The sequence below is a fragment of the Condylura cristata genome, unplaced genomic scaffold (genome assembly GCF_000260355.1).
Source record: "Condylura cristata isolate star-nosed mole 26May11 unplaced genomic scaffold, ConCri1.0 scaffold00001, whole genome shotgun sequence".
Classification (NCBI taxonomy): Eukaryota; Metazoa; Chordata; class Mammalia; order Eulipotyphla; family Talpidae; genus Condylura; species Condylura cristata.
In genome coordinates, this window is record NW_004567102.1 from 809,405 (window position 1) to 833,073 (window position 23,669).

Below are 23,669 nucleotides of genomic sequence, written 5' to 3' on the forward strand. Positions count from 1 at the left end.
TTATGGTTTACATTTATAAAAGCTAAAATAACCTATTATACTATTATTTTTAAAAAACCAAAAACCTGTGCATCTTGAAGAGAATAAAAAGAGAGAACAGAAATTCATGAGAAAACTCATTTTATGAAAAAGAACAAATAGCAGAAGTATTTGTATTTGGTTGGCATTAGGATGTTACTCAGAAGAAAGCAAAACCTGTAAAATGTAAAGTCAGTTAAAAGCTATTTAACAGTGAGGTCAGATTAAGGACTAATTTGAATTTTCAACCCCTGAGAGTTATCCTTTGGTCTGACCAACACTGAAAACAGGAAGGAACAGACTCAGGTTGCTGTTTGTGGTTAAAACTGACTTCAAGGAGGCTTTGCTTCCGTTGGACTCCATACTCTTCTAGTAGAGAACAGGACTATTGTGTATTTGGGGGAGACTTCAGGACTTGTGAATAGTGTGGGCTATTGCAAAGTGTGTATGCATACCGCTAGCATGTTGCAGTAGTGTCACACTGGACGGGGCTGGCCCCCTCTGCGGGAACTCTCAGCGGCTGTGGAAGGGTGCCCCTCCCCCCCAGGCCCGCTCTGCCTTCCATTGCCAGCGACCCATCACACCGCCCCTCCCCCACCACTCGCCACCCTTGACCACCCTGGGTTCCTTTCACCAGGCTGAAGGCTGGCGACCCTCACTCACCTCGCCGCTCGGAGATCAACGCAGCGTCCATCGGGTAGTTGTGTCTGCACACCGTGTCCGCCTCGGCCCGCGCACGCTCCAGGATGTCCTTCTGTCGGTTCCAGTACTCGGCGATCCGCCGCCCCCACTCGGTGACCGCGCGGTACTCCCCCACGTCGCTGTCGAAGCGCAGTACCTCCTCGCGGTTGAGGATGTATCTGGTCACAAGCCGCACCCGCTGCGTCCCGTTGGTGAAGTAGCACAGGCCCTTAAACTGGTACACTGCATTCTCTGCGGGGAATCACACAGGGCGGCTCAGTGAAGCCTCCGCCCCACAGAACAATGCTCAGCGCCTGTGCCATGGAGGCAGGCAACTGAACGGAATAAATTTGAAACCAAACTGCCACTTCGAGTTCTTGGTCCAACCTGGCCTGCAGCGCCCCCTTTGAACTCTGGCTTATCGCGTGACTCTTCCCAGGCCGGCGGCCGCTCCACCTCCCACCCCTGAGGGTTTCCAGAGCCTCCGGCAGAGAGAGTGAAGAGTGGCGAAAAGAAAGGAAGAAAGCTGATCTCGAGGGGGCAAGCCTTGGCACCTGAGCACTGAGTAAAGGGCAGGGGGTTGATTTCACATTGATTTCTGCGTTTAGAGGAATCATGACCTCACTGGAAATTCCATTTTCCACAGAAGCTCTGGGAACCTCAAAGACAAGTATCCACATAATCAGGACAGCTCAAAGGAATGACAAAGAAAGAAATAGAAATAAGGGTGTCTTCCTCCTGACAAGCATATTCTTTGGTCCTCAGCAAAGGGCCTTTGACTGGGCTTGTAACGGTGGTCCCAGAGAAAGGGGAGGTTCCAAGTCCCCTGCTCCATCCCAATAAAGGGTGGAGCTGAGCAGGAAGCAGAAGCTCGAAAGGAAGGAAGGAGCAAGAAGACTGGAGGAGACACTTGTAGCAGAAAGACCTGTGAAAAAGCCACACTTGCTTTTCAGCCTTGGACTTGTACCAGGGACTTGAGGGAAATGGCAGAGACACAGGTGAGAGACCTGTGGGGAGGCTGACAATGGCAGTGTTTACCTTGACTTGTATTTTGATTTAGCTCATTTCCTTTCAGACATGCTGGGCCCCTTGTACCTCTTTCTTATAGGTCCCCAGCAGAGGGTGCCTTCGACTTGTGGCAGGCTTTTGGGCATCGGTGACCACAGCTTTGAGCCAACCCTGTTTGGCCGGGTATTTACCCACAGGGAGAGGTAACTTTGAGTGTTTAATTGAAAATTTATTTGTTTATTTTTAAAGATTTATTTATTTATGCATACAGAACTGATTTATTTATGCATACAGAACTGGGGTACAGGCCAGAGGTATGTGTGTGTGGTGGGGGGGGGGTGATAAGATTCACCAGAGATATAGTGGGGAGTAGAACAGGCAGATATACTGAAAGACACTGCTGAGGGGTACAGTGGGTGGGTCAGGAGAGGTCTGCTGTGCCATGTGGATCACCTCCCAGGTCGGGATAGAACTCATGCTGTAGTGGCTGCAATAGCTTCATAGCACTGTGCTTTAACCCATTGTGCCACCAGGGAGGGCCCTGAAAATTTTTTTTAAACTATGTTCTTTCTCTTCTCTGCTGCATACTAATTTTATTAAACTTCCTTTCCACTGAAAGTCTTACACACTATAGTATTATTGTCTTTATGCAGTAGATGGCATAACCTATTAGAGGAGGGAGGTTTGGGAGTCTGGGGTACCCTTTACCCTGACTGTTAACAGGTTTATTCTGAATCTCTGAGTAAATCGAGCTCAGGGTCAGGTTTGCTCATTCTTGCATGGGTAGATGGGACCTAAATCTCCAGTGTCCTAGAAGGGAACATTTTATTCAGGGAAAGAGCATAGGCTTTTGAAGTGGAATAAATTTGATTCCAATTGAACTGTGCCTATTACCAGGTTGAGCAAATTAAAAGCTTAAAGTTATAAATGTAATTATGGGAAAAGGTCATAACATCTACCTACACATAGCATGTTAGGAAGATTAAGAATTTTTTAGCTTGTTTTTTTTTTATTTATTTTTAAACTTTTTTTGGCAGTAACATGGGGTTACAACATTGTAAATGATCTAGGGATACAACTTTACACCTCTTTAGATGTATGTTACCCACTATGTTCACCCTCAAAGCATCCATACCCTCTCTACCATAGCCTACTGGGCCCTCTCTCACCTTAGTTCCCCATTCCATCTTCCCTTTTATTAACTGTATTGGTTAGAAATATCAGGGTGAGACCAGAGTCATGGGGGGAGGGAAGAATTCACCAGAGGCAGAGTGAAGAACAGAAAATGTAGATTTATTGAAATACACTGCTAGGAGAAGCAGTGTGCTAAGATTTGAGAAGCTTGAGCCCAAAGGAGAATTTGAGGCTCTCTTTTATACTCTGTTTTCTCAAGCTTTATAACATGATGCTCCAGTTTGCGCCAGTTATCCGCTGGTATGTCTGGCCTTGTCTGGCCTTGGGCACTGTCCTTTGGACACAGAAACATGCTCTGGCCTCTGCTTCTGTATTTCAGAAACTGGGCTGGCTTCTCTGGTACTGGTGGTCAGTTTTATGGCTTTACTCTCAAAGCAGCCTTATAAATTCCCTTACTTATTCAGTTCTACCAAAGCAACCTGCTGGACCAGGAGTGAGGCCTTAGTTTTTAGCCTGATTAAATTGTACCCTGACAATAGCCTCAATTCTGTAGTCATATTGCTAAGATTTGTTTTAGTTGAATTTTGTCTGTTCCTTTGTTTTGTTTCTTTGTTTACATAATCATGTGTTTAAAAGGAATGGTTTCTAAATATATATTATATTCCTTCTTTACATTCTCCTTTTTCCTAAATTCAATCCAACTCAATTTTTTGAATCCCACTCATGTCATTATTTGATAATAAATTAGTGAACTTGACATTAAAACTTCTTTTCTGAGGTTACCCAGTCAGCTTCCCTCAAATACCAAGAATTTACTTCCCAAATCCTCTATTTTAAATTAAAAATGTAAGGTCCTGGGCCTCCCCGGTGTGGTCTATGGGACCACGAAGGCCCACCATGACAGCTTGAGTCAAACCCCGGCCAGGGAGCTGACCCACTTGGTGCAGCAGACCTCTTCTGACCTGCCCACTGCTTCCCTGAGCAGTGTATTTCAGTATATCTACCTGTTCTGCTCCCCACTCTTTCTCTGGTGAATCCTCTCAACCTCCAAACTTCTTGTCTGTACCCCAGTTCTATGCAAAAGTAAATAAATAAAATTCAAACAATAAAAGAATGTGGAGTACTTTTCCTCAGATACTGAGACTGCCAACACCACTGCTGCCCTACATTTCTCCAACCCAGACTACGATAGTATTTAGTCCAGACAAGATTGCTCTAAAATGGCAAATCCTGCTATTTGCTCTGGAAAGATTCATATCTTCAAAAAAAATACCCCCAACTGCATTTTGTCCTGGCACAGGTGGTAGATGCACACTTTGTCTTCTCCCCAGTATAACAGCCCAGCTTAAGGCTATGGGATGAGGACTTTCCTCACAGATAGAGGTTGAGTAGAAAATTTAGAATGGAGTTGTTACAAGACCAGAAAACTGGAGGTGAGGGGAGAAATAATTGCATGGTTTTTAAACCAACCATAGAAATTAAAAATCCTTAGATGCCAACTGCTATAGCTAGTATCAGATGCTATAGAAAGTACCTAGAGGCACAGATTAGAGGTAGGGATAAGGAGATGGAGGGTCATTGCAGAGAATAATCAGTCCTTTCAAATCTACTTAGTCACCACATAAGTAAGTAATTAAACAATAGATAACTATGCCACAAGGGAATAAACGCCTTCCAACAAGAAGAATCCTGTATCAGTACAATTTCTTTTTAAAAAAATATTTATTTATTTATGCATATAAGAACTAGGGTTCAAGCCAGAGGCACAAAAGGTAGAGAATTCACCAGAGACAGTGGGGAGCAGAAAAGGCAGATGGATGAAGTATACTGCTGAGGGGAGCAGCAGGAGAGAGAGGAGAGGTCTGCAGTGACCTCCCTGGCCAGGGATCGAACTTGTGCTGCAGTGGCTGTAGACAGCTTCATAGTGCTGTGCTTTAACCCACTGCACCATCAGGGAGGGCCCTGTATCTGTACAATTTCTGCATTAGCAAAAGGCAGCTCCCATGCCCACTTGTGACAATGCAGGTCCCTCTCTTTTTCTTTCTTCTTTTCCTAATAAACCTGTCCTATGAAAATATAACCTTCATCTTCTGTGTCTGTTCAAATATCTTTGCCTCCTTCATAAACTTCTCCCATGCCACTGAAAGGGGGTTCTGCCAAAACTTTACTCAGAGGTAAGCCAAGGGCCCCACTCACTAAGCCCAACATCTCATCAAAATGACATCACTCACCTCTTCTTCAGAAGGTGGAAATGAGAATCTACATAATTCTTTCCCAAAGAGCAAATATGTGTGATGAAAGACTGTATTCCGAGATCATAAAATCCCCCACCGCTCAAAGCCTTGGGTCCTCAGATCCTGTTCCCAGAGCAGTGGTTCCAGAGAGCAGCCATCCTGCACTTACCTGGAGAGTGCCTGCCCTTGGCCCCTTGGTTGCTCAGCACCAACAGCATCACCAGCACAGCTGCAGTCTGCAGGCCTCCCGGGATCCATAGGGCAGATTTCCCAGACATTACTGAGTCACAAAGGAAGAAGGAATGGTGGTCAGCACAACTAACACTTAATAGAAATGTACCTGCTACAGAGAATAAAAACTTGCAAAAGCTTCATGCACAATGAGATTGGAGGATTCCTAGGAAAGGAACCAATCAGCACTGGCACTTCAGCTTCTCATCTGTCTCTGGGCAGACACACTTTATGAAGGTTCTTAATCCAATGTGTGGTGTCATCATATTTCAGTGAATGAACATTTGAGGTGAAGATTTTCTCTCTTTTACAAAAACTCTAAAGATTTCTTGTTTTTAAAGAGCCAAAAGAGAAAAACGATTCAAAAGTAGACATCTCAGTGATGTTTATTTAAAATCTACTGTTCTTCTGCTTGGGATTTTTTTAAATGGAGGAAATAGAGGATCATATTTCAAGGCAGAAAAAATTATTGTCACAGTTACGTTCAATTGTTTTCTTACTTGCTCAGTGTAAACTGCACTTGTGGTGGGGAGAGTGGCATTCCAAAGAAACAGTTGTGAGCTTCATTTCTATCATTAATGTGCTTTATTGGAAGCCACAAATTGCTGACCCTTTTTTGTTGCCTCAGTCATCTCTTTGTAATAGATGTATTATGTTGTATTCATTCGACATCTAGATCTTCAGATATATGAACCTATGAGTAACTTGGTTAATATTGTAAAATGTTCTTTACCTGTAAGTGTAAATGCTGGGAATATCAGGTTTATATGAACTGTAAGAAAGCAAGTAAAAATTGGTGCCCACTGCTGCTAGCAAGTAAGCCTTCATTGAGCAAGATTCTATGACATTCATGCTTTCTGAATAAAAGAATTTGAAAAATTAAGTTGACTTTTCTTCTATAATCTCATCATCAGCTTAATTCCTTCCTGAGCCATAAAGCAGCTGATATCCACAAATCCACAGTCACTGTGTTCCTACAGCACCTTTAGATATAAGGATAGAGGGAAACAATGTGGAGAAGCACTTCTTGGACCTGAACAGCGTTAATAATAGGTCACAATAACAAATTGTAATGGCAAAAGTATCAATATTTTTAGATTATAGTATTATTTGTCAGTCTTCTTTCATAAGTAAGAACAATATTTAATGGTTATAAGGTAATTAGGACACAGCCTGGCCTAATTCAATAAACAAGACAATAAGTATCTCTCGTCTCTATCTTCTCTCCCTCCCTCTCTCTCTTCCTTGTGTTTTGATTTTTCCTTTTAAAATAAGGATGAGAATAAGGATGTAATAATTCCCAAATGTATTCAAACTATTTTTTCATATGTATATTTATATGGAATATATTTTTATATGTTATATATATATATGATTTATACATATATGTGCATATGCACCCATATGAACATAGCTATGTCTATTAATGTTTCATACATCTTGGAAATAAATGTAAAATCGGTAATCTCTACTGGGTTTACAGCTCCAGTGATCTTGCTATAGCAATTATATTGGTACTCAGTAAGTATGAAGTCACTTGTCAAAAATAGCCATTGGTACATTTTAAAAATGAAAAAGATCTGAAAGCAGAATATAAGGAATTCATCAGGCAAAAAGAAATAAGAGAGAGGCAAAAAGAAAATTCAATCAGTGGCACATGACAGCAGTGAGTTTTTCCTGTAAATAGCACACAGTTCCAGAGCACTCAAGACTGGAGAATTAATCACTGGACTTTCACCCAAGTGGTGTATCAGGGTAACTGCAGGGTAAGTTGGGATTACATGACTGAGGTGAAAGCGTAAAGAAAGAATATCAAACTCAGACTTGGAATAGGGTTGATAGTCAGGAAAGAATAGTCAGAGAGGAAACTTGAAATTAATTAACCTCAATTCCCTCAGTCCCACCTGGGTCCCTCAGAATAAAGAGAGGCCTCTGATCCATGCTGTCCTATGCTCACAAGGAAATCCCCTCAGTTCTGTTTCAGGGCTGTGCAACAGAGACTGCTCAGATGCAGGATTTCCCAGTTAGAGGCCTCTTCTACAGACTTTCCATCTAGCAACAAAAGAGTCATCTTAGAATCCCTTTCTGATTGACTGAAACTTTATCTGAGGTTCTAGTGTGGGTTTCTGCCAACTGCTTCCCCTTCAATAATCCAATCAGCCTCCTCTCACTTTGTAGAGTTCTCTGCACCATTCATATCCTTGCCACATTACTCAGGGCAACCACTGTTGGCCTGGCCTGAGAGAAGGGCAAGACAAACATCCTGATCCAGGACACCTTACCTGAGTACAATGTGAGTGGAATCACTTGCATTCCCTGTTGATAAGTGAAAGTGAGCATTTTCTCATCTACCTGTTGATCCTTTGTAAGTCCTCTTTGGAATCACATCTAGTTAGTCTTTCTGCCCATTTTTTTTTATTATTGGTTTTTCTTCATATTATTGAGTTGTATGAACTCTTGTAGATTTTGGATATCAGACCTTTGTCAAAAGTGTGAAAAGAAAAAAATTTCTCATTCAGTAGAGTCTCTTTTTGTTTTAATTGTAGTTTCTTTCAGAAGTGTTTCAGTTCAATGTACTCTCATTTTTAATTTTGTTTCCTATGCCACTGTAATAAAATAGACATTACAGAAATAAATTTCATGCAGTGTTTTGTAAATTTTATGGTGTCTGATCTTACATCCAAATTTAAATCCATCTTTTTAGTTAGGTTTAATTTTTATCTTGGGGTTACATTTTTCTCCTCCATATGTATACATGTTCCATTCACCCTCCACCAAACCATATATACCAGAGTCCAGAGTGCTGACCATTATACCATGGGGCCCATGGGACAAACCACACATACCAATCAATAACCCATTTTTCTACCTTTCTCATCACCCCCCCTCCTTTGGTTGCTCTGGTAATTTTTAAATTCTTTCAGTAAGTCTAAGATTCATTCCTGTTATATAATGTCTATGAGTGACTTTTAGCTATTAATCTTCTATAAATGAGTGAATCATCCATTATCTGTTTTTAAATTTCCAAAATATTTCACTTTCACTTAATCACTTCAAGATCCATCTATTTTGTTCTAAAAGTCATTATTTCATCTTCCTTCACAGCTGTGTAGTATTCCATTTCATACATATTATACCATTTTTTTTAACCACTCATCTGTTGAAGGGTACTTGGTTCCATGATTTGGCAGTTGTGAGCAGTGTTGATATGAACATAAATATACATAAATATTTTCATAGTAGACATATATGATCTTTCCCAGGACAAGTTGCCACAACCTGTACCTGAAACAGCACCATTGAAAGTCAGAGGGATCTCAGCCAAGAGAGGCCTATTCTTTTATGAGTTTGAACTGAGGGTCAAAACAAATACCAGTTCTTAGTCCACCTCACAGATAGAAAAGATAGTACAGTAATGGAGGCACTGACCCTGTGCCGTGTCAGTACAGTGGAAATGGATATGGAACAACAAGGTAGAGTTTCTCTACTTCCTTCCTGGGGGGGGGGGCTGTGTGTGCATTGATTATAAGGGGTGACATACTGAAAGATGCCATCATAAGAGAAAGAGAAATTAGAAAAGAGAAAGTCTAGAACACAAAACAGCCATGATCTGATGTCCTCAGCCTTTAGCCATGCATGAACTAGTCAGCTTCCAGTATGTCTAGAGCAGAGCATGTCAGAGGCAACTCATCACTTGCCTAGTGGAGGTTAGTCACAGAGTGTTTTGCTGGCAGGGGAACAAGTCCATGCATGTGTTTGAGGAGGTGGGAGTGTCACAGCCAGATCCAGCCACCAGTTGGACTCGACTGTGATGAATCGAAGGGATCACTTTAGCTTTAATTACTATAGGGGTGGACAAATGACAGTAAAAGGGCCCTGCCAGTGCAGTTTATAAGGTTGCAGATTCCATTGCTTAATCCAGACATTATCTCCAGGCTTATAAGGATGTACAGGACCTGTGAGATTAACAGGGAATCATTTCTGTACCCATTGATTTAGTTGACAGAGAATAGTACCCAAAGATCACCCTGTAGGGTTTGAATTGGGAAGAAGTGGGGGTTGGATGTCCATAGAGGATTTTAAAATGGGAAATCCCATCTGTTGGTTAGAACTAGATGGAAATCTGAGTAAGGCCATAGGCAATACCTGGTCCCACTGCAACTGAGTCTCCTGACAAAGTTTTGCTTACTGGTTTTTGAGTGTCTGATTCATTTATTGAACATTTCCTGAAAATTGAGGCCTGTAAGCCATGTGCAGTTTCCATGTATTCACAAACCTCAAGCCACTTGTTGGACAATATCTGCCCCAAATGTATGAGCATTATCAGAACCAATGGAAAAAGAAATTCCGGATCTTGGAATGAGTTCTTTTAAAAGAGCTTTGGCTACTTCACTAGCCATTTCAATCTAGTAAGGATAGGTTTGTGGCTATCCCAAGTATGTGCACATGAAGACCAAGATACACCAGTTTCCTCAGTCTCACAGCCACTCAGTGAACTCCACCTGGATGTCGCTGAATAGGGAGCTTCCCACGTACTGAACTTGTGGGGAAACTTGAAGTTCTTGGTGGATTATTTTGGGCACATACTTCACATCATGCACAGACTGTTCTTGCAATTACTGAGAGCATAGAGATGTAGAAGTGTTGAGAAAGTATTTTTTCCAAAGCCCCATTTCCCATGAGTCTTTTGATGTATGTCTCAGATGAATGCTGTACCCCAGGCTGACAGTATTACAATTTACTCATCCAGAAGCTGCTTCTATTCTCCAGCCCTCAGTGGCCCTGGCTCCATTTCCAGCTATTCTTTTCCTGTTGGGAATAGTGGCAGTGTTAGTCCAGGTAAGAGGCAGGAAGGGCTGGAAGGGCTGGTGCAGCAATAATTGCTGGCAGTAAGGCCCGGGGCTGGTAGCGTGGCTTCCCTGTCTGGGGCTGCTAGCGTGGCTTCCCTGTCTGGGGCTGCTAGCGTGGCTTCCCTGTCTGCCTTCCTATATCACTTAATGACAGAGTCACTTTTTCGATGTCCATGGCAGTGCATGACTGCAACCTGTTTCAGGGCTCACACCACCTAAAGAAGTTCTGGTATTAACTCTCTATAATTTAAATTCTTTCCCCAGCGTTTATGAGCCTTTTTCCTCCATGGGTTACATGGAGAGTGGTGAATGCAAATTTTGTCAAATGAAGGAATCCTTCCCCCCCACTTTTGTGGCCTCATAGAGAGACTTGACAAAACTGAGAAATTAGCTATCCATACATGCCCTGCCCCTGTGTCTACCAGAAATTCAGTGGGTTGGCCCCTGATACAAATTTTGACCGTAGGCTCTTGGAGGCCTGATGCAGAGCCCAGTTGCCTCTGGTCATCATGACTCATTGATGCCACATCTTATGAGGTCTTGGTCAGGTGTGTCCTGACAGTGATTGAGGAAGTAACAGCCAAACTGGACTTGCCCCCAAAGCCAGTCCTGATGTGGTCACTTGGGGCATCCAATCTTCCAGTGGCCAGACTGGCAGCAGAGTGTGCACTAGTCTAATTAAGTGGAGGCCAAAAAGAGGGGGATTGGATTTGGTGTTCCCTACCTCTGCTTCCACCCCAAACACTAGGTGTGGTTGGTTGAAACTAGCATTCAGTCAGTGCCATATCTATGCGGTCAGCCTCTTTTTTTCTTTTTTCCTTATCTACCTCTTGCTTTGCTTCCTGATCCCAGGAAAAAACTTTGTGGCCACTTCCATCAATTGGCTGATGTTCATACCAGCAAATCCCTCCAACTTTTTTAATTTTCATTCAAAAGATCCTGACTCCCAAAGGCAGCAGTTATCATTCACTGGTTATCGAGAGCCTCAGGGTCAAAGGAACTGAACAGCCTGAAGGAAACAAATAAGCCTAGTAAAAGGCTGTCAAGCTTCCATTTGTCCCCTGTAAAATGTTAGCTGGTTTTGGGCTTTTTACTCCCTTCTTTCATGCCTGCTATCAAGGACTCTGGGTAGCTTTCTAGCCTCTATTGGTCTCCTTCATCATTAGGGTCCGTCCCAATTAGGGTCAGAAGAAAACTGGCTCTGGGCATATTGGTCAGATTGGGATGTTCAGCTGGGGCATTGTGCTCTAGAAACTGTAGTGCCCACCCCCTACTGTGTTACTCACAGTCTTTCCTCAGTATTAGCAAAGTCAGCAAAGTTTGTTGAACATCTGCCCTGCCCAGGTTGGCTTATGGGTTTGGATAATCGAGTGAAATCAGTCATGGCCTGAGGCATGTCCAAGTACAAGGGTGTATGGCTTTTCCAATTAAACAGGTCTGTATTGGAAAAGGGCTGATATAAGAGTAACCTCTGTCCTCTCTGAATAGTTCCATCCAGATCGTGATAAATTGGTCCTCGAGTCTCTTAAGGGAAACTGGAGAGCTTCCCTGTAAACAACTTGAAACCTTTGTTTAGGCTGAACAATTTAGGGTATAAGACCCAGCATTTCTGGGGAGCTTGAGCTAGTGGAGGACAGTTGAGACTTAGACCCAGATGGAGAAGGTGGGGGGCACTCTATCTGTGTCTGAAGCTGGCTGGCAGCAGAGGAGTTTACAAAGTAGGCCCAGGTACACAGGGAGGAGGCAGTGGCTTCTCCAGCAAATGAAAGAACAGGTTTTCCAGGTTTCTGTGAATGAGACTTTTCCAGCTATTCAAATTCCTGAGATGACAGAATCTCAGAAGGAGGCTATTTTGAAAGAGGCTGTACATATAAAAAATGGAATATTACTCAGCAATCAAAAAAGTCAAACTCAGCATTTGCAGCAACATGGATGGGGCTGGAAGGATCATGCTTAATGAAATAAGCCAGAAAGAAAAAGTATACTGGATGTTTTCACCCATAGCAGGTGCATAAAGGACCAGAGGGGAAAAAAAAAAAGGACAAAAAAGGGAGAGAAGCAAATGTAATACAGTAAAAATGAAAACAATGAACCATTATAAACCAGAGACATTTTATGGGGGTTTTGAAACTGGGGTGGGAAGAGTGCATGAGACTATGGTGATGGCACATGGGTGAACTGGTGGTGGGAAGTCTATGGGGATTACAGCTGAGATAAAAAAAAATGCACAAAATGAAGAATGATGTAAAAAAATAAAAATAAAATATGCCATTTAATAATTGCAGCAGAAGACAATGTAAGGTTTAGAAAGTTTAAACATCTCCAGAATTGAATGGTCCTTACTGTTTTTATAATTTCTAAGCTATAAAACACAAACTAATGAGAACTCATTCTATAAACAATTGGTTGTGCCATCTAGCAAAATATGTAACAGTTAATCTATTTGCCTTCTAAAACAAGAGTTGAACATTAAATTCTTGTAACAGTCACTATTTCCTTCAGCATATTGCTGTTATTACTTGTAATATTTCTAATCTTCATCATAGTCTTTCCACCTATAGTCTAATAGTCATGTACCTAAAATCTCTAAATTTGACCATCCATTTACTCAACCTGTGTAATGAAAACATTATCTAGGGGACAGAACAGCACTCCAAAGAGTCTTCTAGGAAGATACTGGAAAATAAGCTTTATACAATTGTAGAATAAAAGAAATGTATCTTGTGATCTCATTTTGAGTGACACATTAAAGATTTAAATCACTATAAATTATTTCTGGCTGCAAGGAGATCTACAAAAATATATATAAATATATTAATAAAGGATATTCGTCTGACTATTAGCCATGCTTAACTTAATGTTCAACTGCACCTCAAATATAAGTAGTTACAATTACTGCAAAGCAATTGAAATCTCAATTTAGAGATGTTTCATGAGGTAGATTTCTCTATCCTTAATAAAAACACTTACTGTTTTTGGATATGTGCCTCATTAATTGTATTGGCAAGATAAAATAAATTTCATCTACCCCACAAAAATAAGAGAAGTTGCAAAATAATGCACTTATGTATTAAATTAAAATTATTAATTACTAAATGAACATGTATTACTTTTATGATTAAACCAATATTAACACAAGTGTATAGCAAGAACGGGAGGAAATATTAATGAATATAATAAAACCAAAGACACCAGAATTTACTATCTGTATATTTCCTTTAGTTCTGAAATTTTGAGGACCAAATTAAAGGGGAAAATCTGATGGATCATGAATTGTATCTTATGAAGGAAAACATATTAATTCAGGAGATATTATTTATACATCCAGTTAAAAATTGCATGGTTTATGTTATAAGCATAGTGAACATGTGGAAATGTTGAAGAACTGAAAAAAATACTTTCTAGAAGTGATAGAAACATCAAAAAATAGCCTATCTTTTATTCATTTTGAAGTGAAAATGTAATTCAGTAAAGACATCTGGTAAAATGCTCAGTTTATTCAAATCTGACATAAACTGGTAATTTTCTTGGATCATAATGAAATTTATTAGGTATTTAAACAACATGTTGGTGTGTATTTTTCCAAATTATAATATGGTATAAAGCAAAATTATTCAACAGATATATATTTTTAAAACATAACCATTATTGTATTCCATGTCTGAAATTACTAACAACTGAATTAAATTCCCAATACAGTTTATAAATCTTGATTACATATTTAAATATTAGACATGGGAGGAAAAACATACAAAAGCTATATAATTCTATTTCTTTGTATGTGACAATATGTTTTTCATTTGAAAACAACTGCTCAGTGTTATAACTTCAATACTGAACTGCTACAAAATTAAAAACAGTAAACTCTATACCTTTTATTAGAGTACATAAAACCAATTAAATCTTACTCTATGTCAAACAAGTAAATGCATTACAAAAAACTTGGAAAGAGCCTCCTTGTTGATGCAGGGATTAAGTCTCAGCACTGTCAAGCTATCTCCAGCCACTGCAGCATAACTTTGACATTGGCTAGGGAGCTGACCCACATGACACAGCAGACCTCTTCTATCTCACCAGCAGCTCTACTCAGCCAAGTATTTCAGTAGATCTGCCTGGTCTGCTCCTCACTCTATCTCTGGTGAATCCTCCCACCCCTCAGTTCTTTTATTCATAAATAAAAATAAATCTTAAAAGAAAAAACTTAGAAAGTAAGCAGTAAAAAAAAGAGGAAGCTATTGTATATCACAAAAATAAAGGGTATGACTTAAAAGCTAAAGAGATAAGAATTACAACAAATTTATACAAAGTATATATGTAATACAAATACACAAAAATGATTTCTATTTCAAACTATTAAAAAGGGAATGTCAAAAGGAAACATAAAAGAGTACAGAAGCAAAAAATATGAATTTTTTTAATACAACAAAAGTGACAGTGTATATTATAAGTATACATAATCATCATAGCATTGTTAACAAGATAGTTATAATAGTCTTGAAATAATATAACATTATATATAGTTATATATAATATATGATCAATATATATTGATTATATATATCATGAAAATAATTTTAATAAAATTCTATCAAAAAAGAGTTCAAAACTCAAATATTTGGAAATATTTGGTCAATGAATTGTGGCATGTGTTTAATTTTTTTTCAAGATTTATTTATGCATGCATAACTGGGACACAGGCCAGAGGTGTAGGGGCAGTGAGAGGATTCACCAGAAACAGAGTGGGGAGCAGAACAGGCAGATGGATGAAGTACACTGCTGAAGGAAGCAGCAGATGAGACAAGAGAGAGCTGCCGTGCCATGTGGTTCACCTCCGGGGCTGGGGATCAGACACATTGAAGTGGCTGCCGCTAGCTTGCAGTGCTACATCTAACCCATTGCACCGCCAAGGAGGGCCTAAAATTTTTTAATATTTTTGTTTAAACAGGTACTCTGAGATCAGATATTATATCCATTTTTTCCTTTAAGAAATAAAGGAAGTTTTACAACCCCATCGAAAAATGGTCAGAAGAGCTAAAATGACACTTCTCCAAAGAGGAAATGCAGATGGCCAACAGGCATATGAAAAAATGTTCAACATCACTCATAATAAGGGAGATGCAAATTAAACCCACAATGAGATACCACCTCACCCCAGTGAGAATGGCACATCTTCAAACAACTAGCAACAACAAATGTTGATGAGATTGTGGAGAAAAAGGAACTCTCCTGCACTGCTGGTGGGAATGCAAACTAGTACAACCACTATGGAAAACTGTCTGGAGGTTCCTCAAACTGCTAAACATGGAGCTTCCCTATGACCCAGCAATCCCACTCCTAGGTATCTACCCAAAAGACACAAAAACACTTATTGAAAAAGATACCTGTACCCCCATGTTTATTGCTGCTTTATTTACAATTGGAAAAACATGGAAGCAGCCCAAATGCCCAAAAGTAGATGACTGGATAAAAAAGATGTGGTACATATATACAATGGAATATTACTCAGCAACCAAAAAAGAGAAACACATGTCTTTTGCAGCAATTTGGATGGAGCTGGAAAAGATCATGCTTAGTGAGATAAGCCAGAAAGAGAAAGAAAAATACTGGATGGTTTCACTCATAGCAGAAGTATAATGGACCAGGCAAGAAAATAACAAAAATAATGAACAACCATATACCAGAGACATTTTGTGGGGGTGGAGTGGGGAATGGGATCAAAAACGGGGGGGGGGGGGGGGAGAGGGAAATGCACGGGATTATGGTGATGGCACACGGGTGACTTGGTGATGGGAAACCCGCAGGGATTACAATTGAGATGCAGGAAAAAAATGTACAAAATGATGTAAAAATAAACTTTTGTAATTAACAAAATAAATAAATAAATAAATAAGAAAAAAAAATAAAGGAAGTTTTAATAACAAAAATCCATTTAAAAGTCAATTTAATTAAGTCATATAAAACAAGAATTTTATCTGTAATATGGTGGGGACAGGGAGGGAAGGGGAGTGCAGGACTCATCACAGATGAAAATTTAAAAGTTATTAAAAAGCAAATGTGTTGAGAAAATCTCAGATGGACCAGATGAAAATAATCCCAAATAACTTACAGAGGCATAGCTAATACAAATTATATCTTAAAGTCAGAAATGGAGGCTGGGAATTCACAGAGTTTGTCAAGTATGTTTCTGTTTACCAGCTGTGCCCATTAACACTCTACTCAATGCTCCCACCCAAATGCAGACTGCCACCAAGAAGAGTGATGGGGGTTGAAGAATGGCACCAACTTGTGTGTCCATGTGTGTGTGTGTGTGTGTGTGTGTGTGTAAGTACATCTGGGTGGTGAGTTCATTTATGTTGGCATTATAAAATCAAGTTGTATGTGTATATCCACACATAGGTGTCCATTCATAGGTACACACATTTTTTAAAAAGTTGTTTGTTTTTTTTTTATGAGAGACTTCAGAAGAGCAGGGATATTTTTGCAGATGTTGGGGCAAATTGAAGAAGGTAAGTGTAGGGAAGGGAAAGGGAGAGGAAGCATTTCTTTGCAGGCACATGGTAGAGAGGAGGAGCAGGATCTGAGGGGTGAAGCTGAGCATCCTGAGCTGTGACACAGAGTGTGGTCCAAGGAGAGCAGCCCAGGTGAGCACAGGACAGCAAGGTCTGGAGAATGAGCTGAGTGGCCTCTGGGCCAGGGGTACTGAGATCTACTGACAACACGAAGTAACCACTACCTCAGCAGCAGTATTGAATTTGAATAGGGACAGTGATTAATGTGAAATTAATGAGAAAGTACTGGGGCAAGGTTGCCAGTTCCCACAGATGATCTAGGGAAGGTCTTGACCGAGGCCCTAAAATAAGCACGTGACTAATGCTCACCTGTTTTCAAGTGGACTCCAGCATTTGGCACGAGGAAGGGGAAGGAGAAATAAATCTGAAGAGGATCTGAAATAAATTAATCTGATAAACATCAAAATTCAGTTTTATGGATGTATTAAGGACAGGAAAAGGTAAAAATAAAGAAATTCAAAAGATCCAAGCAACCAGGATCAAGAAAACATTTTATAAGTGAATTATGAAATTGTTACAGGGAAACCCCAGTATGGGATGGGTTGACCTGACTGTAGGTCCTCATCTACATGCTTAAAAAAAAACTATGAGACCCAACTGCAGGCACACACAGAAAAAGGTTAATAAAGGGTTTATTTACAAAAAACAAAAATAAAAGGAGGGGAGGGGAAGTGAAGAGAGGAATAACCCAGCGAGACAGAGATAAATGAGTGAACACATCCTACAAGTTCCACTGAGCCTGAACCCCAAGAGCACACTGAAGGTTGACAAAAAACCAGCTACCCAAGGCCCACATGTCTGGTAATATAACAAATCTGGTTGCTTAACCCCACCCTTAGTTCTCAGCATCCTCTCTTCAGTGGTGATGACATTAGGAGATTTGCCATCCTTGGTACCTTCAATCTCTTTGGCCTGAGGTAGGGGTATGATCCATAAAACCTGTGTTTGTGGAGTTTATTCAGGACATCCTCTCCTCACAACAAATACAGAACATTAAGAATCATCTTGGACATGACCAGGGAGCAGTGAATCTTCATACATTGGTCAATTTACATTTTCTAGGGAGAAATAGTTTTCTGCTTCCACATAAGAAAAGTTGTTGAAGCCACACAGGGGGCAGCAGTTAGCAGCAATTTGCTGAAAATAGCATTTTGTGAAAGAAATTGTTCCTGTTTCATTCACTTCCAAATTTTATATCCTCACAGAAAAAAAATATTCTCAATATCTTTTTGTTGCTATAATGTTAACTGTTCACCATTCAGCAAATTTTAACAAAGAAATGTACATACATCTGCAATCTAGCTGGGGATATTCATTCACTAAAAGTTTATTGAGAGCCTCCTATATGCCCAGTATCCGGTGCTAGTGATACTAAGAAAGAGAGAATTATAAATAGACATAGATATACAGGTGACACTATAGATATAAATATAGATAAAGCAATGAAAGCACAAATCAATGTGTAGTAAGTAGTATTATACTTAACCACTAATGCTCAATGTGAAGAAAATGGTTAAAATTAAGTCCAAACATAATTTTCAACAATAAGAGAACATTTGTATAACTATAAGTTGTAGAGGACATGAGGGCAAGGTTATATCTCAGGCTAGCAAGAGACTGGTTAGGGAACAGGAGCAATAGTGATAAATATACAGTGGAGAGAGTGGTCATGGGTGGTGGGTGTAGAGAAAAGACATGATTGATAGGAACTGAAACTCCTCCTTAAGTAATAATGGGAGATCATAGTGAATATGCAGACTTATACTAAGAAAGACAGTGAAATTTGTTTTAAAAAGTTTATAAAGATGGGACTAGTTGCAGGAAAAATATTCACTAGAAAAACTTAGTATTCCAAGGTTAGTGACCAGGAATTTGACATGAAGATTAGTGTGATGATAATAAGAATGGATTATAGGAGTGCCATGCATACTTTAGACTCTCATAAAAACTGGTATTTGATGAATAAGAGAGGAACATAGGGTCTTTTAGAAGGAACAAATTTTCTTTCCTGTTGGAGGTAATACGCAAAGGATCAGTTTTTCACTGTCACCAGTGTTGGCTCTTTCCCCGTGGTTGAATAGCTTTGGGGGAAAGGAAGGGAAAATGGATAGGGAGGAAGTAGAGGGGAAGAGAAGAGAAGGGGAAAGGAAATCATTCTCCTATAACTATGTTGTGGTGTCTGTTGGTTTAGCTTTGTTTTTCTATAACCAGTGAAGATAAAGAATGAGGCAGCATCACTTTTCTCTAGCAGTCTTGAGTAAATTCAGGGCTTAGAAGTTATGACTAAGGTATTGATAAGAATATCTAAAATTTTTCCTTTAGTTAAATGAATTAGGAAATGATTAGATGGCTAATGAAGAAAATGTTTGTAAAGTAAAACAAAACCTGAAGTGAGTGTATGAGAGCTAAGCATTTAGAATAATAGAGACATAAATCTTGATTTTTTTTACATGACTTAAAGGCACAAATAAAAACTATGATGCTGGTACCTCCCTCTATTCCTGCCACTAAGCAGATGAGGATTGTAAAGATACCTGTTACCCAATATGCTGAATGATGTACTTCCAGATGCTTTCTTTCGTCTAACTTTCATTACAGTCTTTTTTCCTGGATGCACAGTATCACACTATATATTCAGTTAATTGCTTTATCCCCAGCACACTGAAAACTGCTGATCACTTAGTGGTATTCAGTAACATTAACTAATAGGATTGGCCAAAAAGTTAAATATTTTACATTTTCACACTTTACATAAAGTGTTATGTAGATAGGAAAACATGTAGAACTATACATAAATGTAGAATTTAAGTTATGCATACAGCAATGGAATCATCACCCAGATCAAGAAACAGAATATTTGTCCTATAACCGATAATGTACCTTTCCCACCCACACTCATCTCCTTCCCCACCCAGACAACTCACGATTCAGACTTCTACACCAATCACTTCCTTGTGCTTCAGTATACCTTCACAAATGGTATTAATCTCTAAAAATGCTTAGGAACATTATGTAAATTTAATCAGAAGTATGTTACATTTTGCCTCTCTTTGGTGTCCTGATTGCTTTAAGGTGAGCTGTGGGAAAGAATATCTTATCAATAAAAACTGCTGAATTGGTTGGATATCCTTATTTTTAAAAACTAATGAAATTTGACAACTAAATTACACTATGTACAAAATTAATTCCCATGTAATTACATGTCTTATATAAAAAGCAATGCAGTACAATCTTTAGAACATAATATTAGAGAACATCTTTATAACTTATAAAAAAATTTAAATAGGACACAAAATTCAAATCCTAGAAAGCCAATCATAGAAATGAGCCAAACAGAAAAGTGCATGCAAGATGCCATTGCTGCAGGGAGGGAAGCCACATTCAGGGACCCTAAGGAGCCTCTACAGAGTGGAGAAGAGGTGAGCTGAAATGCAGGTACAGCCAGACCCAGCCCCCAACTGGGTTTTGGAGCCCAGTAGAGGATCCACCCACTGCAGCCAGTGCAGCCACCATAGCCCAGGTAGAACACAGGCACCTGCAAAGTGCACACAAAACGCCAATACTACAAAGAGTCACGTTCATGAACACCAAGAAGCCTCTGGGAAGCGGAAAAAAGGTAAATCCCCCTACAGAAGTAAGCTGAAAGTGTATGCAGCCAGGCACAGCCCCTGCCTGGATTTTGGAGCCCAGAAGGGTATCCACCCAGTGCCGACACCGCATCCCAGGTGGAACAGAGGTGCCAGAAAAGTGCATGCAATTTACTGCCAAGAGGGCAGCCATGTTCAAGAATCCTTAGAAGCCTCTGGGGAGTGGAGAAGGGGTGAATACCCCACAGAGGTGAGCTGAAAAACATGTGTAGCCAGTGGCAGGAAGACCATCTTGGACAAGTGGCCTATGTTCAGAGGGGAGCTTTGCACCCTCAGTAGTTGCAAGAATCTATCTTGGGAGCATTGATGGTTAGGACTTTAAACATTGGGCAGTGCTTCATGCAGGTACAACTCTGGACATGAATTTCTGTGCTGAAGGTCTAGCCCTCCCCAACCGTATCTCAGAGATCACTGAGAAAAGCACAGTTCTGAAAACTCACAAGAAGAGGTTATTGAATCACTTAGTGCCTAGAACAAAATCAACTACTACCTATTGTTGGATGTCAAGGGCCCCACATTTCCCTTTGAAAAAAGGACAGCTCCAAAAACGAAGATAAAGACCTCACAAACCCCTTCCCAAACTGAGGAACTACAGAGGGGGGCCTCAAGGGTCATTGCCCATCAACCTAGCCTCAGCCTCACCACACTTGTGGAGGTTTGGTGCAATAGTGTTGGATTTGACTTGGTCACCAGGAGAGGAGAGAAATATAGGAATAGAAATAATATTTGAGGAAATAATTGAAGAGAAATTCCCAAACGTGGAGGATATGAAAATAGACATACAAGAAGCAAAAGGAACACCTAACTTTCATGACAAAAGAAAAATTACAGCAAGATACATAACAGTAAATCTTTAAAGAATCCAAGACAAGAAAAAATTAATGAAGCTGACAGAAAGGAAAAGAAGATAACATACAAAGGAAAACCAGTCAGACTGACTGCTATCAGACTTCTTTGAAGAAACACTATGGGCAAGAAGAGAGTGGAGAGGTATATTCAACAAACTCCAGGACAACAAATGCCAACCAAGAATACTTTATCCTGCAAATATCTCCTTCTTCTATGAAGAAAAAATAAGGAAATTCTCAGACAAACAGAAATTTCTTATGACTAAACCCCACTCCAAATAACAAATGGTGCTGGGTAAACTGGAACAATATAAGCAAAAGAATGAATCTAGACCACTGCCTCACACCATGCACAAAAAACAACTCAAAATGTATAAAAAGATTTGGGCATAAGACCTAAAACCATAAAACACATAGAAGAAAATATCGGTAAAACACTACAAGACATATATCGTAGTAACATCTTTAAAGACTCATCACCCAAAGCAAAGAAAATGAAAGAAAAGATAAACACAAGGGACTACATCAAACTGAAAGGCTTCTGCACTGCAAAAGAGATATTAACCAAGACAAAGTGACACCCTACTGACTGGGAAAAAAATCTTTGCACTCCATACAACAGACAAGGGACTTATCGAAAAGATATACAAAGAACACACTCGAATCAACAAAAACAAAACAAACAATCCAGTCAAGAAATGGGCCAAAGGACTTCAAAGATACTTCTCCAAAGAGGAATTGCAAATGGCCAGCAGGTATACAAAAAATGTTCAACATCCTTTATTATCAGAGAAATGAAAATCAAAACCACAGTGAGATACCACCTCACACTAGTGAGAATGGCACATATCAAAAAAAACTAACAACTAATGTTGGTGAGGATGCAGTGAAAAAGGAACTCTCCTACATTACTGGTAGGAATTCAAACTGGTGCAACTATGGAAAGCTGTGAGGAGATTCCTCAGACTACTAAAAATGGAGCTACCATATGACCCAGAAATTCCACTCCTAGGGATCTAGGACACAAAAACATTAATTTAAAAGGATACACACATCCCCATGTTTATTGCAGCACTATTTACAATAGAAAAGTCCTGGAAACAACCCAAATGCCCAAAATTAGATGACTGGATTAAGAACAGATGGTGTGTGTGTGTGTGTGTGTATGCCTTGGAATAGTACTCAGCAATCAAAAAAGATAAACTCATGTCATATGCAGCAACATGGATGGAGATAGAAGGGATCATGCTCAGTGAAATAAGTCAGAATGAATAAGAAAAATATCAAATGGTTTCACTTATAGGAGGAATATAAGAGAACCAAATAAGACGGGGGGGGGGTTATATTGTTATTACATTGCAAATCATAACACAATAAAACAAAAGTAAACAGACATTATAAACCAAAAATATCCTACAGGGGAGGGAGAGTCCTCAGAGGGAGGGAAGAATGTGGGGACTGTGGTGATGATTTGAGGTGAATTGGGGGAGAGGGGAAGTAATCATTGTTTTAAAGTGACCAACAATGTAAGTAGATATATAAATTAATACATTTAATAAATAATAAAAAAGAAATGGGCCTATCAGAATAGGAAGGGGGACAGAAAAGGGGACAGGGCCCAAGGAAAAATGGTAAAGAATAATGGGCACTTTGGTATGAGTCTAAATCATGTAAAGTATTGTAAGTATATACCTCAATAAAAATAAATGAATTAAGCTTATAGAAAATGAAAAAATATTGACTTGTAGTTACAAGTATAACATTTAAATACAACAGTAGGAAATGACTGGGCACAATTACTGAGTGTCATGTGATGTCCTAGGAAAATTCCACATAAGGACCTTTAAGAAGCAGATCACATTGATACTAAAGGCCTGCCATAAGCTGGGCTCCCTCGTTTGTGGTTAAGAAAAAGAGAAATAAGAAGGATGGAGGTGCATACTTTTCTAATATTTTGGAAACTCCTAAAGAAATTTCTCAATTTTGAGAAACAAGGTGACCCTTGCAAAGGTGATGAACTGAAATGTGCAAATGCAAAGGGGAGGGGAGAGTGGCATGGCAGAGATCACTCCCCAATTATCACACATCTCCATTTTCATTTCCTCTTGTTGCCACAATATCTATTAAGTAGTGCATTTTGTCTCAGCAACTATGTCAAACATTATGTCAAATATTATGTAGCTATAGAAGCATGAAGTCTGACTGGTGCAATCCAATGAGCGAACACTTATTGAACACTTCCTATGTTGAAAAAAGTATGCAGGTGGTGCAGCGGGTTGAAGCACAGCACGAAGCAGCTTAAAACACTTCTGCATGAGTTCAATTCCTGCCTGCCCCTGAGGAGATCCACATGATGAGGCAGACCTCTCCTGACCCGCCCACTGCTCCCCTCAGCAGTGTACCTCGACGATCTGCCTGTCCTGCTCCCCTCTCTGTCTCTGGCGAATCC

General features: G+C 39.8%; 1 protein-coding gene and 1 pseudogene across 2 annotated transcripts in view; one reads left to right on the top strand and one right to left on the bottom strand.

Annotated features, from left to right (window-relative positions):
- The window catches only part of LOC101618712 (HLA class II histocompatibility antigen, DQ beta 1 chain-like), a 10,230-nt gene extending 4,848 nt beyond the window's left edge, over positions 1 to 5,382 (bottom strand). The window contains exons 1-2 of one of the 2 annotated variants that reach the window (XM_012722443.1): positions 5,245 to 5,377; positions 682 to 951 (exon numbers count right to left, since the gene is read on the bottom strand). In XM_012722443.1, the coding sequence (XP_012577897.1) occupies positions 682 to 951; positions 5,245 to 5,353 (379 nt within the window). In that variant the 5' untranslated portion in view covers positions 5,354 to 5,377. Of the gene's footprint in view, positions 1 to 681; positions 952 to 5,244 lie in introns of both variants that reach the window. The other variant, XM_004673352.2, reaches the window with a different exon arrangement.
- Positions 5,383 to 20,048: 14,666 nt separating this feature from the next.
- LOC101631082 overlaps positions 20,049 to 23,669 on the top strand; it is a 10,475-nt pseudogene continuing 6,854 nt past the window's right edge.